This window comes from Lissotriton helveticus, chromosome 10 (assembly GCF_964261635.1).
Source record: "Lissotriton helveticus chromosome 10, aLisHel1.1, whole genome shotgun sequence".
Taxonomy (NCBI): Eukaryota; Metazoa; Chordata; class Amphibia; order Caudata; family Salamandridae; genus Lissotriton; species Lissotriton helveticus.
The window spans coordinates 59,727,790-59,744,339 of record NC_136071.1 but is presented as its reverse complement, the minus strand read 5'-3'; the positions used below and the strand labels follow the sequence as shown (position 1 = coordinate 59,744,339).

At 41.5% G+C, this 16,550-nt stretch overlaps 1 protein-coding gene across 1 annotated transcript in view; it reads right to left on the bottom strand.

Moving 5' to 3' along the window:
* Positions 1 to 1,473: 1,473 nt before the first annotated feature.
* Positions 1,474 to 16,550, bottom strand: part of LOC144783887 (extracellular calcium-sensing receptor-like) — a 50,746-nt gene continuing 35,669 nt past the window's right edge. The window contains exons 5-6 of the mRNA XM_078662630.1: positions 11,630 to 11,753; positions 1,474 to 2,396 (exon numbers count right to left, since the gene is read on the bottom strand). Of these exons, the coding sequence (XP_078518756.1) occupies positions 1,474 to 2,396; positions 11,630 to 11,753 (1,047 nt within the window). The remainder of the gene's footprint in view (positions 2,397 to 11,629; positions 11,754 to 16,550) is intronic.

Here is a 16,550-nt window from a genome sequence, read left to right as displayed (position 1 = left end):
GCAAGACCAATAGCTCAAACTTTCCTAATGCGAGACCTATTGCATTGCAAATGCTTGTTTTTATATCTGTTAGTGCTTCCTGTTGAGGTTTAATTTTCGTGACAGGCGCCTCATTGCCTACTTGTAACTATTATCTGACCCTGCTTCAAGCGTCAGAGTAGGGTCAGAGAATAGTTGCAAGTATGCAACAAGGCGCCAGGAAGCACTTACAGGCTTACAGCAGCAGGTGCCCAAGTTGAAGTTAATTTCTTTGTAACCCTTTTGTAAAAGGTTACAAAAAATTAACTTCAACTTTTGCACCTGCTGCTGTAACCCTGTAAGTGCTTGTCTGAAAATTCGTCCCAGCGGATTCGCGGATTTTACCGCGGTTTCACGAGATTCGCGGATCGCGAAATCGCGGAAAATCCGTATATTCCGCAAGCGGAACGAATTTTCAGCCCATGCTCAGAAATAATATGTTGATGCTCAATGTTAATATACCGGTTATTTTTCATTTTGTACCCATATTCAGGTTTAATATTTCAATACAGCATATTTAAAGTAATTAAAAAATATCTGTTTCATTCAGCCAGGTGAGCAAGATTGGCCAGTCGACAGATGAGCCGAGTGACATTTCCGTAAGGAGTGACTTTACTTGAAATCAGTGCAAGGTGTTATAATAGTGTGTAGTAGTGTATGTGGCACTTCCCAAGGAAGAGGTTTAACATGAGAATGGAAACCACCAAGATAAATTGATTGTGACCTATTGGAGAGAAAACAATTCCTCCAAGCAAATACAGCCTTCTTGATAGCAATTAATTAAAGCGGCTACCAGGGAATAGTAAAATCAATGGTATCAAATGTGGAGAAGTCCATCAGTATCAAGACCCCATTGTCACCTGCATTATTTGTCACATGTAAATCATCATCAGCGGAATTGGCATGCAATCAATATAAATGCTTGTAGCTGTGAAATGTTAGACCCCTGTGTGGTAAAAACAAAGTTTTGTTATATCCTGGTTAACATTGAGTTTCTTTGCCCCACATATTTTCTTTCTTTGTGTGTCCTTGCCTTCTAAAAGTATTTCTTCAGCTTCAGCAATGATGAACCAGTAGTGTCTTAGGTCCTGACATTTTACAAACCTTGCAGGTACGTCGAGTCATACCTGTCTGTGTAATTAGATTAGTGGAATGAAGAACGTGCATCAGTGTCCTTAGATTCTCTGATGGCTCTCTGAAAACCAAAGCATTCCTCTCCTTGCTCCCTGAATAGTTGGTCCTTTTGAGTTCTTAATTATGGTGGAGATGGTGTTCTATAGTATTGAAATTTGTGATTATAGGACCTGAAGTTGGCACTAAGCCGTAAGCACCAAGCAGTTTCAAACTTGACTGTAGTGGTCCCCTGGGATATAATGCACTACATCACATGCTTTTGATTCCACTTACAGCCTTATAGTTATGAAATATACATAATTCGTTGCTCAAATATCACTTTTATCCAATGTGTTCATTGCAAACTGTTGGTTTTCGGACTAAGCATTCTCTTGTGTTCAGCTCTGGTCTTAGCAAGATAATGTACATCTTGGGAGCAAAAATACCATACATAAGGCCTGCCCCAGAGGACAAGATTGCAAAAATCTCAACAGCTACCAGATATTTCTCTCTTGTGCTGAGATAGGCTGGGATAAAAGAAAGCCAGACACTGATGAAGACCAGCATGCTGAAGGTGATGAATTTGGCTTCATTAAAAGTGTCTGGCAAATTTCGGGCCATAAAAGCAATAAAAAAAGTAATGCAAGCCAACACTCCCAAGAAGGCCAAAATGCCATAGAACATCCAGAAGGAACCCTCATTACATTCAGCTATAATTTTCCAATGGCTGACACTGTTGTTAAGTTCTGGGAATGGGGGTGAAATCCCCAACCAGATGGATCCAATGGCAAACTCTATGAAAGAGCATACCATGATAATAAGATAAGAAGTCTTGGAGCCAATCCAGTTGCCTAAGTTACTGTTGGGCTTGATGGCACTGAAAGCAGTTACTACCACAACAGTTTTAGCCATCACACTAGAAACAGCAATTGAGAAGGATATACCAAAGGTAACTTGTCTTAGCATGCAGGTCAATTGCCTAGGCCGACCAATGAAAATCAAGCAAGAAAGAAAACTCAGCATGAGGGCAAGAAGAAGAATGTAACTGAGCTGTAGGTTGTTAGCCCTGACAAGTGGGGTGTCTCGATACCTTATGAATATACTCAAGATGCCAGTGGCCTTGAAGAAGAAAAAGATGGCGAAGAAAGCCAAGGTGAAACCAAGTGGTTCTTCATAGGACAAAAATTCAATTCTCTTTGGCATACATCTATCTTTCTTGTTGTTTGACCAATGGTCATCTGGGCATTTGAAGCAATCCAGGGAGTCTAAGGAAAAGAGCAAATAATACATGTTAGAAGTGAAACAATTATTTTTATGCAAGATAGTGAAAGTAGACACAGTAAGAACATTTGAAACATGCTTCAAAACAACAACTTATTTACAGAAAAACACTAAGGGGCCAAATACAATGTTGTGAGGAAACTTTCCACCCGATTCCTTGTCAGAATCAGTTTCAACTGAATTGAGATCGGCTGATCCACATGACCGATGCATCCAAACACTGTTCGGTCTGACTCCCATTGACTTCTATGAGAGCCCATGTTCCGAACAACAAGATCGCTCCAATGGGGAAAAGGTACTTTCGTAAAACCTTGCACCCTGTCGCAGGCACCCCATGGTGCCTGCCACACAGTGCATGGTTTTACAAGGGGTCCCTTGGGTACCCTCTCAGCCCCAAACTGGTGGCCTCAGGATGAAGGGGGCCTGCTAGGGGCCCGCAATGTCAGTTTCAGAGAGCCTTCTCATGTCAGACAGTCCAAGTCGGAAAGGCTGTTGGATTCAAACATCATAATACATCCTAAAACTGTCCTTAAATCTGTACGATTCGGCTCCTACCAACAAAGATTCTCCAAGAGCCAATCGGAACCGATTCGGAATGGCCAAATGGTTTCCCTTCCGACCGCGAACATCGTTATCGGTCAGGCGGATTGGATTCCGACCGAGTCGGGCAGATGGGTTCCGACACGGTCTAGGAGAATCTGACTAGCTATGTAGTATAAACTAATGTAGGAAATTAGGTTGGCTTTCTTAGGGTAGCAAATCCGAATAGTCCAAGACTCACTCAGGGGAGATGGTGTAGGCTAATAAATCATCACTAGATGGCATGCAATAATAACACTCAAGAACTGATTCTCCAATCACTGCTTTCTCATTAGAAAAAGGGAAAGTATATTTATTATACACACACTTCTAAATACTGCGCATACATTTACAAATAAATACATAAGGAAGATAAAAAAATCCTTGGATTACTGTCAAGTCACATTTGACCATAAAGAGGAATAATTCTCTAAATCACAGTGCCCCCCCCCACCTATACCATACAATACGTCACATTATAGGGGGGTATTACTTTAGCTAATACAGGCCTATTGGCATTAACAAGAGTTCACCATATTACAAGAACAACAAATTACATGTCAAACCATCATTTGGAGCGTAAATGCAATAAGTAGTATTAACTATGTATTAACGTTGTGCTAGTCGGCGATACTATGTTGGTGCTCCCATTCAGGCAAGAGCATTGCTGTTCTTGAGCTCTCGTGCAGCGGGAGCCCACAAGATATTCTTCTCTTTCTGGGTGTGGGGAAAGTGATGTGCTCTCCCTTTGCCTTTCTTTGCGGTGTCCCAGAGATGTGGCCCCAGGCCACTGTATATGAACCAACAAAGGGTTGTAATCCCTAGACTCCATGTGCTCTGGGGAGGCGGCCCCATATAACCCCCTCCCTAGAGTAAAAAACCCTGGCTCATCTAAAGGGTATTTTCAGCTCATGTAGCAGAGAGACACATGCTCTGTTTCCTAGAAAAGGTCAAAGGTCACAAACCTAGCCACAAGTAGCAGTTCTAGAAGGTCTTCTGGCCTATAAAGTGGTGTACCCTGCAGGAAGCTGCTTCTGCTTCCTCCCTTCACCTGTTTTCCTTCAGGTCTTTGTATTTGGGAGCAAAAGGCCAGATCTTTCCCCCAACTGATTATCTGTGGATGTAAGTAGGCCTGTCCCACTGGCCCTTGGAAAGAACCACTGGTCCTGGTGACAACTGGGAGAAGGGTCCTTAGTCATTTTGGGCATCAGAGGTTCCTTCTTCCAGTTGTCCATGGCTGCTGCAGTCCCAGGGAACAGTAGCAAAAACCACAAAAACACCAACAGCTCTTTTTCTCCCTTGAGCAAGAATTTTTTTAAGTGGTGGAAGATTCCAGAAACCAGACACCCTTTGTCAATCCTATGGTGCCACATCACCTCTCCATCTCTGTCCCAAACCTCCTGCACAGTACGCTAGGAGAGTGCAAGGTGGTGTCATCCAGAAGTCAATAGTCACATATGCTCTTGAGGTCTCAGCTCCCCCCTCCCCTAACATCACTGCCAGGGCCTTTCCAACCAAAATATCAAAGAGGAACCCCCTCCAGTGCTGGCTCCAGTTGTCTGTGCTTCCTCCTTTGTTCAGTGGGCCTGGGCTGTCCCCAGCCTTTGTACAGTGCTATGGGTAAATAACAGATGCGAACTTTCATCTCCACCCATTCCTCCTCAGGAGCTGAAGGAAGCACTGTTATTTACCCCTTTTGTGTGGAAGGCCTTTGTTCCGGCTGCTGGAGATCAGATTACCTAACTTGGCCATTAGGGTGATAAAATGTATGGGCTCTGATCCTGAACTTATCTAGAGAAATATGACTATTCTGGATGACCTACAAGATGTACATTTATGGTCTTGAGATCTGCAAACACCAACTGGGTGCACCTTGTCCACCCCATTTTCAGGACTGTCCTAGTGTTTTATGTGCATAGACTCCACAGTCATGAAGATACTACTTAAATAAATAATGTTGTCAGTGTCAGTACCAAATAGTTGTAAACTCACACAAAAGTGCATGTTTACCTTTATGTATTAGGCCATCAGTTGATATTACTATATTTATTACCATTCGTAGAATAGCACACAATGAATAATAGTTCATTACAAAATACAAGTGTGTGTGCTTGCGCGTGTGTGTGAGCAAGTATAGGCCACGCTGAGAGGACAGGCTTGGTCTTCATAGCATGGGTTATACATGCCCACCCAACATAACATACCTATTATTATGAGGACCAGCCATTGTCCGTAATGAAGTGTGTAGTTACGATTCTAATGGGTCACATTGAAAGTTGCATTCCCATTATCAAATCAGTCAGTGTTAAAGTTGTATATCTCTGGTAGCGATTGGGAATAGTACATCGGGCCCTGTGACATACAGAAGTACAATATTTTGTTCAGGATTATCAGACCTCCGACCCACCCCCTTAACTGTCATACCATCAGCAATCTCACTGGAGTTTTTTTACTTGTGGCAACAATAGGGGTTTGCGGCCCCCAATGATTATCATCAGCCAAGGGTAATGCATCCCCCAACCAGTAGTGCACCAGGATGACCCTTTGCACAGTGGTTGAGAAAGGGAGCGGGCCTCCGACGATGTCTTAGCAATCCAGCTGTGGGGAAATTACTTGTGGCAACAATAGGTGTTCTTGGACCCTAATGACCCTCAACAGCCAAAGGGGCATGATTAGGGGTTGTCAAGCAATACTCTGTCCACTCACTGAACTCCACAGAATTTGCCAGAGTTTTTTGGCAACGGTTGAATTCCATGGAGTGAAACTCCACAAGCTCCGGCCAGGCTTATTTAAAATCCTAACCGATGGTGGAGTTGGAATTTAAATTACAAGTCTGAAAACTGCAATTTTAGAATGGTGGCATTTTCTTACCTTAGCCATTTGGTGCCTGGCTGGGTGAGTTTTCCTCCTACACAGCCACACACAATTGGGAGTTTAGGTGTGACTGAATGGGCCATCACTAGCAAGGTGAGGGAGGAGCTGGACCCAGCCCACTTACACTTGAATAGGATGTGTCCTGCCTCCACACCAAGGGTTGCATACCCTGGGTAGTTAGGCTGGAGACATGACCAGGAAGGCAGGGCACCTGTGCACTTCAAAGGCATGCCTCTACAAGCTTCTCACCATCTCAGTGGCACAGCAAGTAATATATATGCTGGACTTCAGACTCCACCACTTCAGTACACACCTGGACCTGTGGATACTCTGCCAGGCAGAAGGGCTGCTGTGCTGCTACAAGGACTGCCACTCTGCTGGACTGCTGCCCTTCTGTGTTGACCAGCTGCCTGCTGACCACTTTCCTGAGTGAGAAGGACTGGACCAGTATCTCTTGACCCCAGACTCCAGAGTGAGTCCAAGACGGGGTTGGCTGGCCTCCTGATATGGAGCCTCAGGGACATAGAAGGCTTCCAACAACCTGGCATCTGCATCTGGACTCTGAAGTCAGTGAGTCTACCCTGCCAACTGCTGGTACCCCCAATCTTGGACCCTTGAAAATGAGCTTAAGGTCCTATGATAGCCTCTGTGGTTCCAGAAGAACCAACACATCTCCTCTGCTGCACGATGCAAACCTGAGCAGAACCAACGCATAGCCACTGGGGTGTGGAATGGACCCTGTCACAAAGACCGGTTTCGTATTACAGCTCTTCGGATCCAACGCATCACCCATCCTTAATGCCGAACTTCACATAGCAAGCCCTGGCAATTGGATCCTCAATAATGGCACAGGCCCCCGCATTGTGGCCTCAGGGTATCTCAGAAACAATGCATTGCTCCGGCTATGGTACGTGTATCCTTGCAATACTCCGCAAGTCAGCATTTAAAGTACTCTGTTCAGTGGGCCTAGCTAGGTCCCTGTAGCCTGACCATGCCCCATCATGGTTGTGTGAACGTTTGACTTTGTTTTGATCTGGCGCAACCAGATGCCCACAGGTGGTGCATTGTGCTTTTTGGCTCTATTTTCACTAAAATCTTAAAAATTGAATATCTCCGGTTCTATGATTGGATTTTTGTCATTTTGGTCTTGTTTTTCTTATTAAAGAAGGTTATATTCTTCTAACGTGGTGTGGGATCCTTTTGTGTGGTGTTTTCACGCTATTACTGTTTAAATGACAAATGCTCAAACTATCTTACATACCTATAACAGGCATTAAACGCCTTCCGTATTGTACTTTGGTTTATCTGATGTTTGTGATAAAAAAATTAAGGATTTAGCAATTCCCAGCATTTGGACGAAACCTAGAAACAAAAACAGCTTGTTGCTTCTCATATTTATCAGCGAAGTACTGGACCCAAACCCCCTAGTCGATATATTTAACATCTGTCCACTTGCATTGAACATTTTCTGTAATCAACAGGTCCACTGTCTGTGCTATTAACTTGGATCTTGATAAAGCTTTTATTCAACATTCAGTTATGCCCCCAGCCAACCTTTCGGTAAGTCAGGTATGTTTTAGAAGATGCAAAAGTTAAAAACTCAATGATAGATTATTGAGCATGCTCTTCACACAGCAGTACCTCTTAGTGCTAGGTATTATAACAACCCAATTCATATACACTCACGTTATCAACCTTTGAAGGGTGAAAGGCAGAATGGGATTGCAAGAATCTAAATCTGTGACTGCATATTGCACACTGATATCAGTTGTGTCATATTAACTCACTGAATTGCTTGTTAGCTATATACACCTAATATTAAATTTGTCTGCTATGTTGTTCACTTGCTAGTATGTTAATAGCATATTTGACTGTTTCAGCAATAAAGTCACTAACCTACTAGTCAGTAATTTAAACCTGAGCTCAACCCCTGGTAGCTATGACGCATAGCAGACAAGTCAACATAATAAAAAAACACTCAGAGCTAGTAAAATGTAACAAACGCAAAATGGGGAAAATACAATAAGGTGAACCAGAGATATGAATTTTAGAAGATGCAAGGAAAAATAGAGCGAAAAATTACTATTTATACAGCAGAGGACATAAGCAGGGTCCAATTCAGGTCCATTTGCAGCTTGACCTGAGGATCCCTGTGGTAGCCATAAGACACAAATTAGGCATGAAGAACATTGAAGCTGTTCCTGTGCTTAAACGATTCTTGTTGTGGTTGTGGCGACAAATATGGACAAAACCCAACCTTGTAACTTATCTTAAGCCTGTTTGTGAGCTGTGGCCAAGTAGTAACTCAGATAGTCTGCCATTGCTAAATCATACTGCAAGGTCCTTAATATGTATGGGAAGTCGCAAGTTCTGGTCCAACCCAGAAACAATGGCTCCTTCAACCTTAGAAGTAATCAAAGAAAAGTACTGGTCAGGGTGGTCCCGAAACAAAGGAGGCAAGCTGTTAATATTGTTCAAGTAAATTATACCCATTACTTTTTATGAGGGACACATACATCAACTTTTTACAGCAACAAAGAGAGACTGATTAAAAAATGTTTAGGTGAAGATCCCTCCCAGTAAAGACCCTCAAAAGGAACTAGTTGAACAAACACCACAATACTACTTGCAATTGTATGTAAGGTGGTGAAAAAAAAATCTTGCACTTTATGCTATTCTATGCACCTTTTCCCTAACGGCATGGAGGCTATATCTTTACCCGCATTTAAAAAATAATTGTAAAAGGCACTGCAATACTGCCAGGAATGTATGCCTTTGTTGGTCTTGGACCTTTCTGCAGTGTCATCCCCAAATGCTTTGCCTTCACCCTCCTGTTTACTGAACTTGTTTTTGCTGGTTTTTAGCACTGCACAGTTTATCACTGGTAACCAGTGTTAAAGAGCTTGTGCTCTCACCTTATACCTGGCTGAAGAAGTGTGACATACCCTGAAACCGGTCCCATGATGACTGATTTGCATACGGCTGGGTCCAAACTGGGGTGGCGCAGTGGGCAAAAGAACAATGGATTTAACCCAGATCTTTTGTCTGGGGGGAATGTTTGCATTGTCAGCATTCCGGCCATCATTTGTTTGCTATAAAACTTTTCATCCTAAGTGGGATGGGTATGCCCAGACGTGGGTCCCTTGCTCACTGTGCCACTGGATTCAAGCTAGTCTGGCTGAAGAAGGGTGACATACCATGAAACCGGTCCCAGGATGCTTGTTTCCAGTCCAGGGATGACCTGGCATGGCAGTTCGGTCTGGACTGTTCCCATGGGGCACAGGATCAAGACTGATCTGCATATGGCTGGGTCCAAACTGGGGTGGCGTGGTGGGCAAACGAATGATGAATTTAACCCATATCTTTTGACTGGGGGCGAATGTTTGCATTGTCAGCATTCCGTTCATCATTTGTTCGCTATAACACTTAAACCATGGTTGGACTACTGGCATATTTGGCATATTTAATTTACTTAAAAGTCCCTGGTAAAGTGGTATATCAGTAAATTAAATGCTAATTGTGGGCTTGCAGCACTTTTTTGCCACCCCCTAAATAGCCCTTTCAAAGCATGTCCCAGGTCTGCCATTGCAGCCTGAATGCAGACTAAAACTGCCAATTCGGCTTGTCCAAATAACCCCCTATTACATTTAATCATTACTAACTTGTATTGGGAATAAGTAGGGAGGACTTTATTTGTGAATATGTAGGAAAGGTGCATGCTTCTTTATTGAACTTGACCATCTCTACAGGACCACCCCCAAACATTTTGGCTTCATCCCTCCCTATTTTTCCAGAGTTTGTTTTTGTTGGCCTTAGGAGTATGTGCACTACTGCTAACCAGTGTTAAAGTGCTTGTGCTCACTCGATAAAACATGGCAAAAATGTCCTACACCTGATTTCCATATTTAGTTTTTTTATAAGTCCATAGTTAAGTGATACTATGAGTACCCAGGGCCTTACATTAAATGCTACTAGTATGCCTGCAGCACTGATTGTGCAACCCCACTTGAGTTGCTCTTTAACATGCCCACACAGGCTGTCATTGCAGCCTGTGTGGGAAGTTTTAAACTGCCATTTCGACCTGGCAAAATAAACCTTTTCCTAGACCAAGGTGTCCGTTTTAATACATATGTTACCGTTAGGGTTGACGTTTGACAGTCCAGATGTATACATATTGGACCTCTGATTGATTGATTGATTGATTGATTGATTGGTCCAGTTACTACTGGTCAGCTAGGCACTTCAAAGAACATTTTCTGAGGAGGGTGTCTTGGAATCCCACATTTGTGGAATTATATTTGGCCCCAGCTAGTCTGTATGAGGTACTCCTGACTCCTCTCTAATCAATGGTGTGAAGAATCAAAGAGGCAATTCAGCTACTTTTGCAGCAGTTCCTGTTTATTGTGCTGTACATTATCCCCAATGGCCCTTACTCTCAAAATCCAAAATGGGGGAACACTTCCTCCCTTGTGCAGAGTCTGTGTACCCAATGAGTGATGTGGCCAGGAAAAGAGCAACCCCCTCCTCTGTCATCACTCAAAAATGGATCTGGTGTGGCTCCTCTCAGGGTTTGGTGCCTGCCTGGTTGAGGGAGCAAATGGATGGTTGCCTTCTCCAGGTTTCACCTTACATTTACTTGTGAAAGAGAAGGCTCCTTTGAGAAGCGAATGACGTTCTGGGGACACCCTTACTGGCTTTCATGCAAGGGTGATGAAAAATAACTCCCTACAGCCAGGCCATTATGTCTACTCTGAGAACATTTTTCAGATATGATTATGGTTAAGCTCTAGCTGGGCAGCTGCTGGAGAACTAATGCAAATTACCCTTCAAGAGCTTCATACAGGGAAGAAGTAACTTTCTACGAGTTATTTTCCAAAATAATTTTTAAACATTTAACGTAACCACTGAGAAGGGCTTGTAATAATTATTAAATAGAGCAGTTGACCTATTTCTCTAGCTGGTCCCAAACTGAAGATAGAAGAATTTCAATCTGTATTCTAGTTTTCCTCATATGACAGCCAGAGCCTTCCGCAGTGATGATAGCTTTTGGGGCATTGTCACTGTAGAAACAGGGTGACATTAACATTCAACATGTGTCAGTTTTACACACCAAATACTCTATCTTGTGGGTTTCAATGCCTACATAGGAGTGACTTAATAATATTAGATTACTTAACAATATTCATAGGGTAAGTTTTACCAATCAAAAGGTTTATTTTGACAGGTTGGATTACAGGTTTAAACTGTAACAGTCAGGCTACACTGTAAATATTGAATCCTTGTTTCTCTGCACCATTAGTTGATATTGCAATCTGTTCTGCAGTCCACGGGTGATATTTAACTTTCCATGCCATGGGTGTACCATATACTTTGGCCTTATATGTTAAAAATGCCAATTAGGAGTTAAACAATTTAACAATGGTGTTGGCATCATAGCTCATACAATGTGAACTGGACAGCAGTGCCCCAGTATTAAAAGTTTAAAAACCAGCAATAACATTCAGTAAAATTTGGGGGTGACCATGCAGAAAAAAGAACATTTTCTCACAGTCCTCAAATTCTGCTTTCTACTATGTTCTTTGTCATGTTTGAAGGTATCACTTAATTTACATTTCTCGTTTTTTATTGAGGACTTTTCTTACTTATTTAGGCTACAATGCAGTGATAAGCCATACAGAAGAATATATAAAGTGCTATACTTTGACCTGTATAATTCTTTCCACAGATTAAAATATTTGTATTATTGAAAGTGAAATAAACTCACCTGTTTGGTTTGAAATGCTCCCATCAGGACAGGGCACACAGGAAAAACAGCAAATAGGGAGTCCGTCAATGGGAGACTTTCTATAACCTGGAAAACAGTTTTGACTGCAAACAGACCGAGGGACCTGGAATAGAACAACATTGAATGAATTCTGAATCCCTGCTGAGTCTAGGATCTGTGTGCTGCCTGATCACTAGAGAAAATATTTTTTCTGTGCCTCACATGAAGAAAGGATTCTAGTCATGGCGTCAATAGTAAAGGCAAAGCAGGAGCATAATAAGGTAGCACCTATTTGTAAGTATGCCATTTCCTAAGAAAATAGTGTGGGGTGTAATCATTACTCTTTGGGACTAGTATAAAACCCATTATTCAATTTACTCCATTAAATAAATGTGGCCAATATAAAATGGTGATGTATAAAGCCCAAAATAATGCAGTCGACAGACTAATTATGATCACAAATGCCACGTACACAGTCTCATTGAAATTTGGTTTGATGATGGATCTACCATAATAGCAATGATTCCATTGAGCTAGCATTTAAACTGATCCACAAAAACAAAGGAAAGAAACATGAGGGGCAGTGAATTCCTTTGAGGTACTCAATCGAAATAATATGATTCGAAAAAAATCCAGCCCATCCTACTCATCATTTTGAAAGCCTAATAAAATGTGCTCAACCAACTCAAATAGTTCCTTAAACATTGGTATAATTTACTCCAACCCTGAAAGACTTCGAAATTCATTCACAAAATCCTTGATCTTTGCCTTATCTCATAAAATTCTAGTATCAAATTTGGTCCTGAACAGTGACTGAAACATAACAGAAGATAACCATTATAACAGGCTAAATAGTTTAAACATAACAATGACTATGTTGAAACCTTGAACGTCAGAGTTTGAAATCACAGTCCAAAGGAAACAGCACATTGGGCTAGATTTTTAAATTAGGATATCAAATGAACCTTCATAGAATTACAAAACTCTATCTAGTCAAATGCATTAACAGTTCCACAAACAGAACTTAGAAACATGTTAGAACCTATCTTCATAGACCGACACTCAATACTGTAAAAATGCATTGCAGTGTTTCAACTAAAAAATAAAAAATATTTGGGACTCAATTGCTAACTGTCATGTTACATCTCCCCATTCTCCAGAATCCTTCAGCATTTTATTCAGAATCATCAAACAGGTTTCAGTAGAAGAAATATTCAAGGTCGCTTCAAATATCTTATTAGCTGTTGGAAACAAGGTCTGCCTCATAGGTATTGCTAAAGTTGCCTTGCCTGGCCACTTACATGACTGCCTCAGCTAACTGTCCTCTGCCAGTAACCATAGTCCTAAATCAAATATTACACACAGTTATCATCTAACTTCTTTAGAAACCCTAATCATCCCATTATGTTGTAGCAACTATCATCTAATACCCAGCCTTACATTTCTTAGTAGAATTCAGGAAGGAATTTTAACAGATTAACAATAAGAATTTGTTAAATAGCATCAGCTTTAGACAAGATTCAATCAGTGTTCTTACCCACAAAATTAACAGACCGAGATCAGAAAAACAGTAAAAGTAATTGTTCCCCATTTGAGAGAAGGATCTTTAAGTTATTCTTATTTTTTCTCCAAGACTTCACACTATTCGTAGCTCACAGCTACATATATGTCATAAATATCTCAGTTGTCTTTCCAAAATGTAATACACCGTCGTTCTGTGGCACAATAGTACATCTCACTCTCAAGCCTCAAAAAGCAGCCTAAACTGCAGAGCTTGAATGTCTCTATCGGTAACATTGGTGGTGCGCCTGGCAACAGTCTAATGCCACCAATGTTATCGACAGAGACATTCAAGATTTACTATTACGCTACAGAACAATGGTGGACTCAGTGATTTATGGTGGGCCAGCTCGTACATCATATGTCTTATTTTAGCAAGACCAGTTTCTATCTTTTTTTTTATTTTCATATTGCAGAGTGACTGCACTATCTTGGTCCTGATGAATAGCATTGAACCCATACTGGGACATTTTTAGGCTGAAACATGTTGATGTACTATTACACTACAGAACAACAGTGGACCCTGTAATGTATGGTGGGCCATCCTGCCTATCATCTAGCTTACTGTGTTAGGCCAGTATCTATCCTTATTTTTATTTTCATATTGCAGAGTGACTATATCACTTTGGTCCTGACAAATGCCTTTGACCCAATACTGGGTACATTTTGGGCTAAAACATGTTGACCATATAGAGTGGGTATTCTTTCCATCCCCCATTTCCTCTCTTGATCTTTAACCCTATCCTCGGGGTGCACCAGAATAAAGCTAATTCTATCAGAGAGTGCACATTTTTTATTGCACTCTGCCCCTCACTAAGAATAATTTTTGCTTATCCCTTTTAAAACACCTCTGCTCCACTCCATCAAAGAGCTGTAGCCCACACCTGGCATCTTGTGGTCCTGGTGTGAGGAAGGAACCCAATAATGAAGCATGTCTCTCTCAGGTAAGTGAGGGTTCTTGCCCTTAAAGAAGCATTCTTTCCGAAATTGCCAGCTGCGAAGACCGCTTTCAACAAGGGATGAGAGAAAGCCTTCTCTGTTTAAATTGAAAAAATAATTGCTTGTTCTGGGAGGGCACCACCCAACCTCTCTCTCTTTCAATTACATATCTAGCCTTGGACTTGCTCAAACCACTTTAAACTTAAACTCCTGCTTCAACCTTCGATTCAACACTGTGGCTAAAGGGGGCCATATGCAGTACTCCATGCTCTGAAAAATTCTCCCTCTTCAGCAAACCCTATGATCATTTAGTTCATTAAAAGTGACTTGCTTAGAATGCCTAGACCAATTTGATGTCATCTCTGAAGGAAAGGACTCTATAAGAATCTGAAGGAAAGACCTGAGAACTATATTAAACCATATGAAGACCTGAGAACCATATGAAATTATGTTGATGCGAAACCAACAACATCGGGTCGCTCCCTGTGAAATTCTGCATTATGCAGAAGCCTACTGGAACAAAAAATAGCCATTTTTGGAAAGCATTGGCTCTTCACTACAAACTCATTGTCAGCCTTCTGTTGCACTCTTCCATGGGAGTACTGGACCTCAAAGTATGGAATACCCAGGAGGACAAATTCAGAGCTGGCCATAATTAACCTAAATTCAGGAAATTCTTTTAAATTAATTTACACAAATCATTTATTTGAACTCCTGTGCCTCTCAGTATTGTGATGTCATAATGCTGGATTCTTGTTGCCTACATATGATTTAAAAAAAAACTTTTTCCTGTTCTTTTTTCTTTACATCTCAGCTCTACGAAGCTTCTTTCTAACTGCCGATTAGTCCTGACCACACTTTGAATCCTTCTTTCCTCCACCATCCTCTTTTCTCATCCTCGTGTCTCCATACTCAAACCTCTAGTCCCTTAACTCCATGTCTCATACACCCATCTAGACTATTATATTTTCCTGAGAGTCCTTCTGCCCTCATTCACTATCTACTTGCGCTTCCGACATCATTCAGGCCTCTTCTCCTCTTTTCCATATTTTCCACCCTCACCCCACTTCCTCTTCCTTTTTTCAGTACCAAATCTTTATACCATGCCAGCATGTCCTTTTTCTGATTATATCTATACAGCCACCCCTAATTGCTTTCTTCTTTTCCCAGCAGCACTACCTTCTCTTTCACCTCCCTATACTCTTTCCTCTCAATCTCCACTCCTCTCATCCCTGCTCCCTTACTTCCATGCTCACACAGGATGCCATATCCATCACCTTCTGAAATTCTCCTCTCCCCCAATTCCTCTACATACTGCATCACAGTTATCTTTACCATCACTGATTTTTCCTTCCCAGCAATCACTTTTCTCATCTCCTCAACTTCTGGTTTCTGAGCACCATCTATCTCTTTCATAACGTTCCACATGGCTGGCTCTTTCATTCCGAATAACTCAGCCTCATCCCTGACCAAATTAACCACAACACGTCACCTCATTGATTACACTGCACCACACCCTTCCCCAAAACACTACACTGGTTGTATCACACCACTTACCAACTCATCATAACATACAACATCACATTACATCACAAGCATTGCTGACCTTAAAACATTTTCCTACACACTATGCCTTAAAAAGTAGCCACGTTACTACACTCACTTTGAGCAGTTGATAGACCACTGATCCCCACATTAGCACTCAAAATACTCCACATCAAACACACGCAACAGCAATAGTCACAAATTACTACAATTCACAATACAACACTGTGCTATATTTAAACATGCCCACCATATCATATGGATATGTCAAGATCTATCTTTTTATTACATCATAACATAAAACATCCAGTTACACCACCACACCTAGCCATTCTATCGAAACAATACCACCTCACCACTCTAAACTTCAACTCACAATGACATCCATCACGCCAAACTCAAAAAATGACATTTCAAGTCATCCTCACATTTTCCTTCGACAACCACAAAAGAGCATAATTTACAACGCACCTGTGGACACCACAAATCAAAGACTGCCATATCAAATCCTTCTGTATTGCTTCATTCATGAAATATCCAGCACTGGACTGACTCACTGATAAGGCCCTAAACAAACTAATAATACACAATACATTACAATGTTCTTCATACTCACATAGGAATCTTCACAAGCTAGTTGCTTTTCCAATAGAACAACGTTGCAAAGTACAAAGTATAACTTAACTTAACACTCTAATTATATCCTGCGCTTCACCACTAAAATTTCCCTGTGCTACACCTAACGCTGACCTACACCACATCACACCATGCATGAGATCCAATACAATAATACAGCTATCAACATATTATTGTTAAGGTGTTTGGAGTCTAACTGAATGCATGAGACTTGTGTCCTGTGGTCAACATGTTGGAGCTG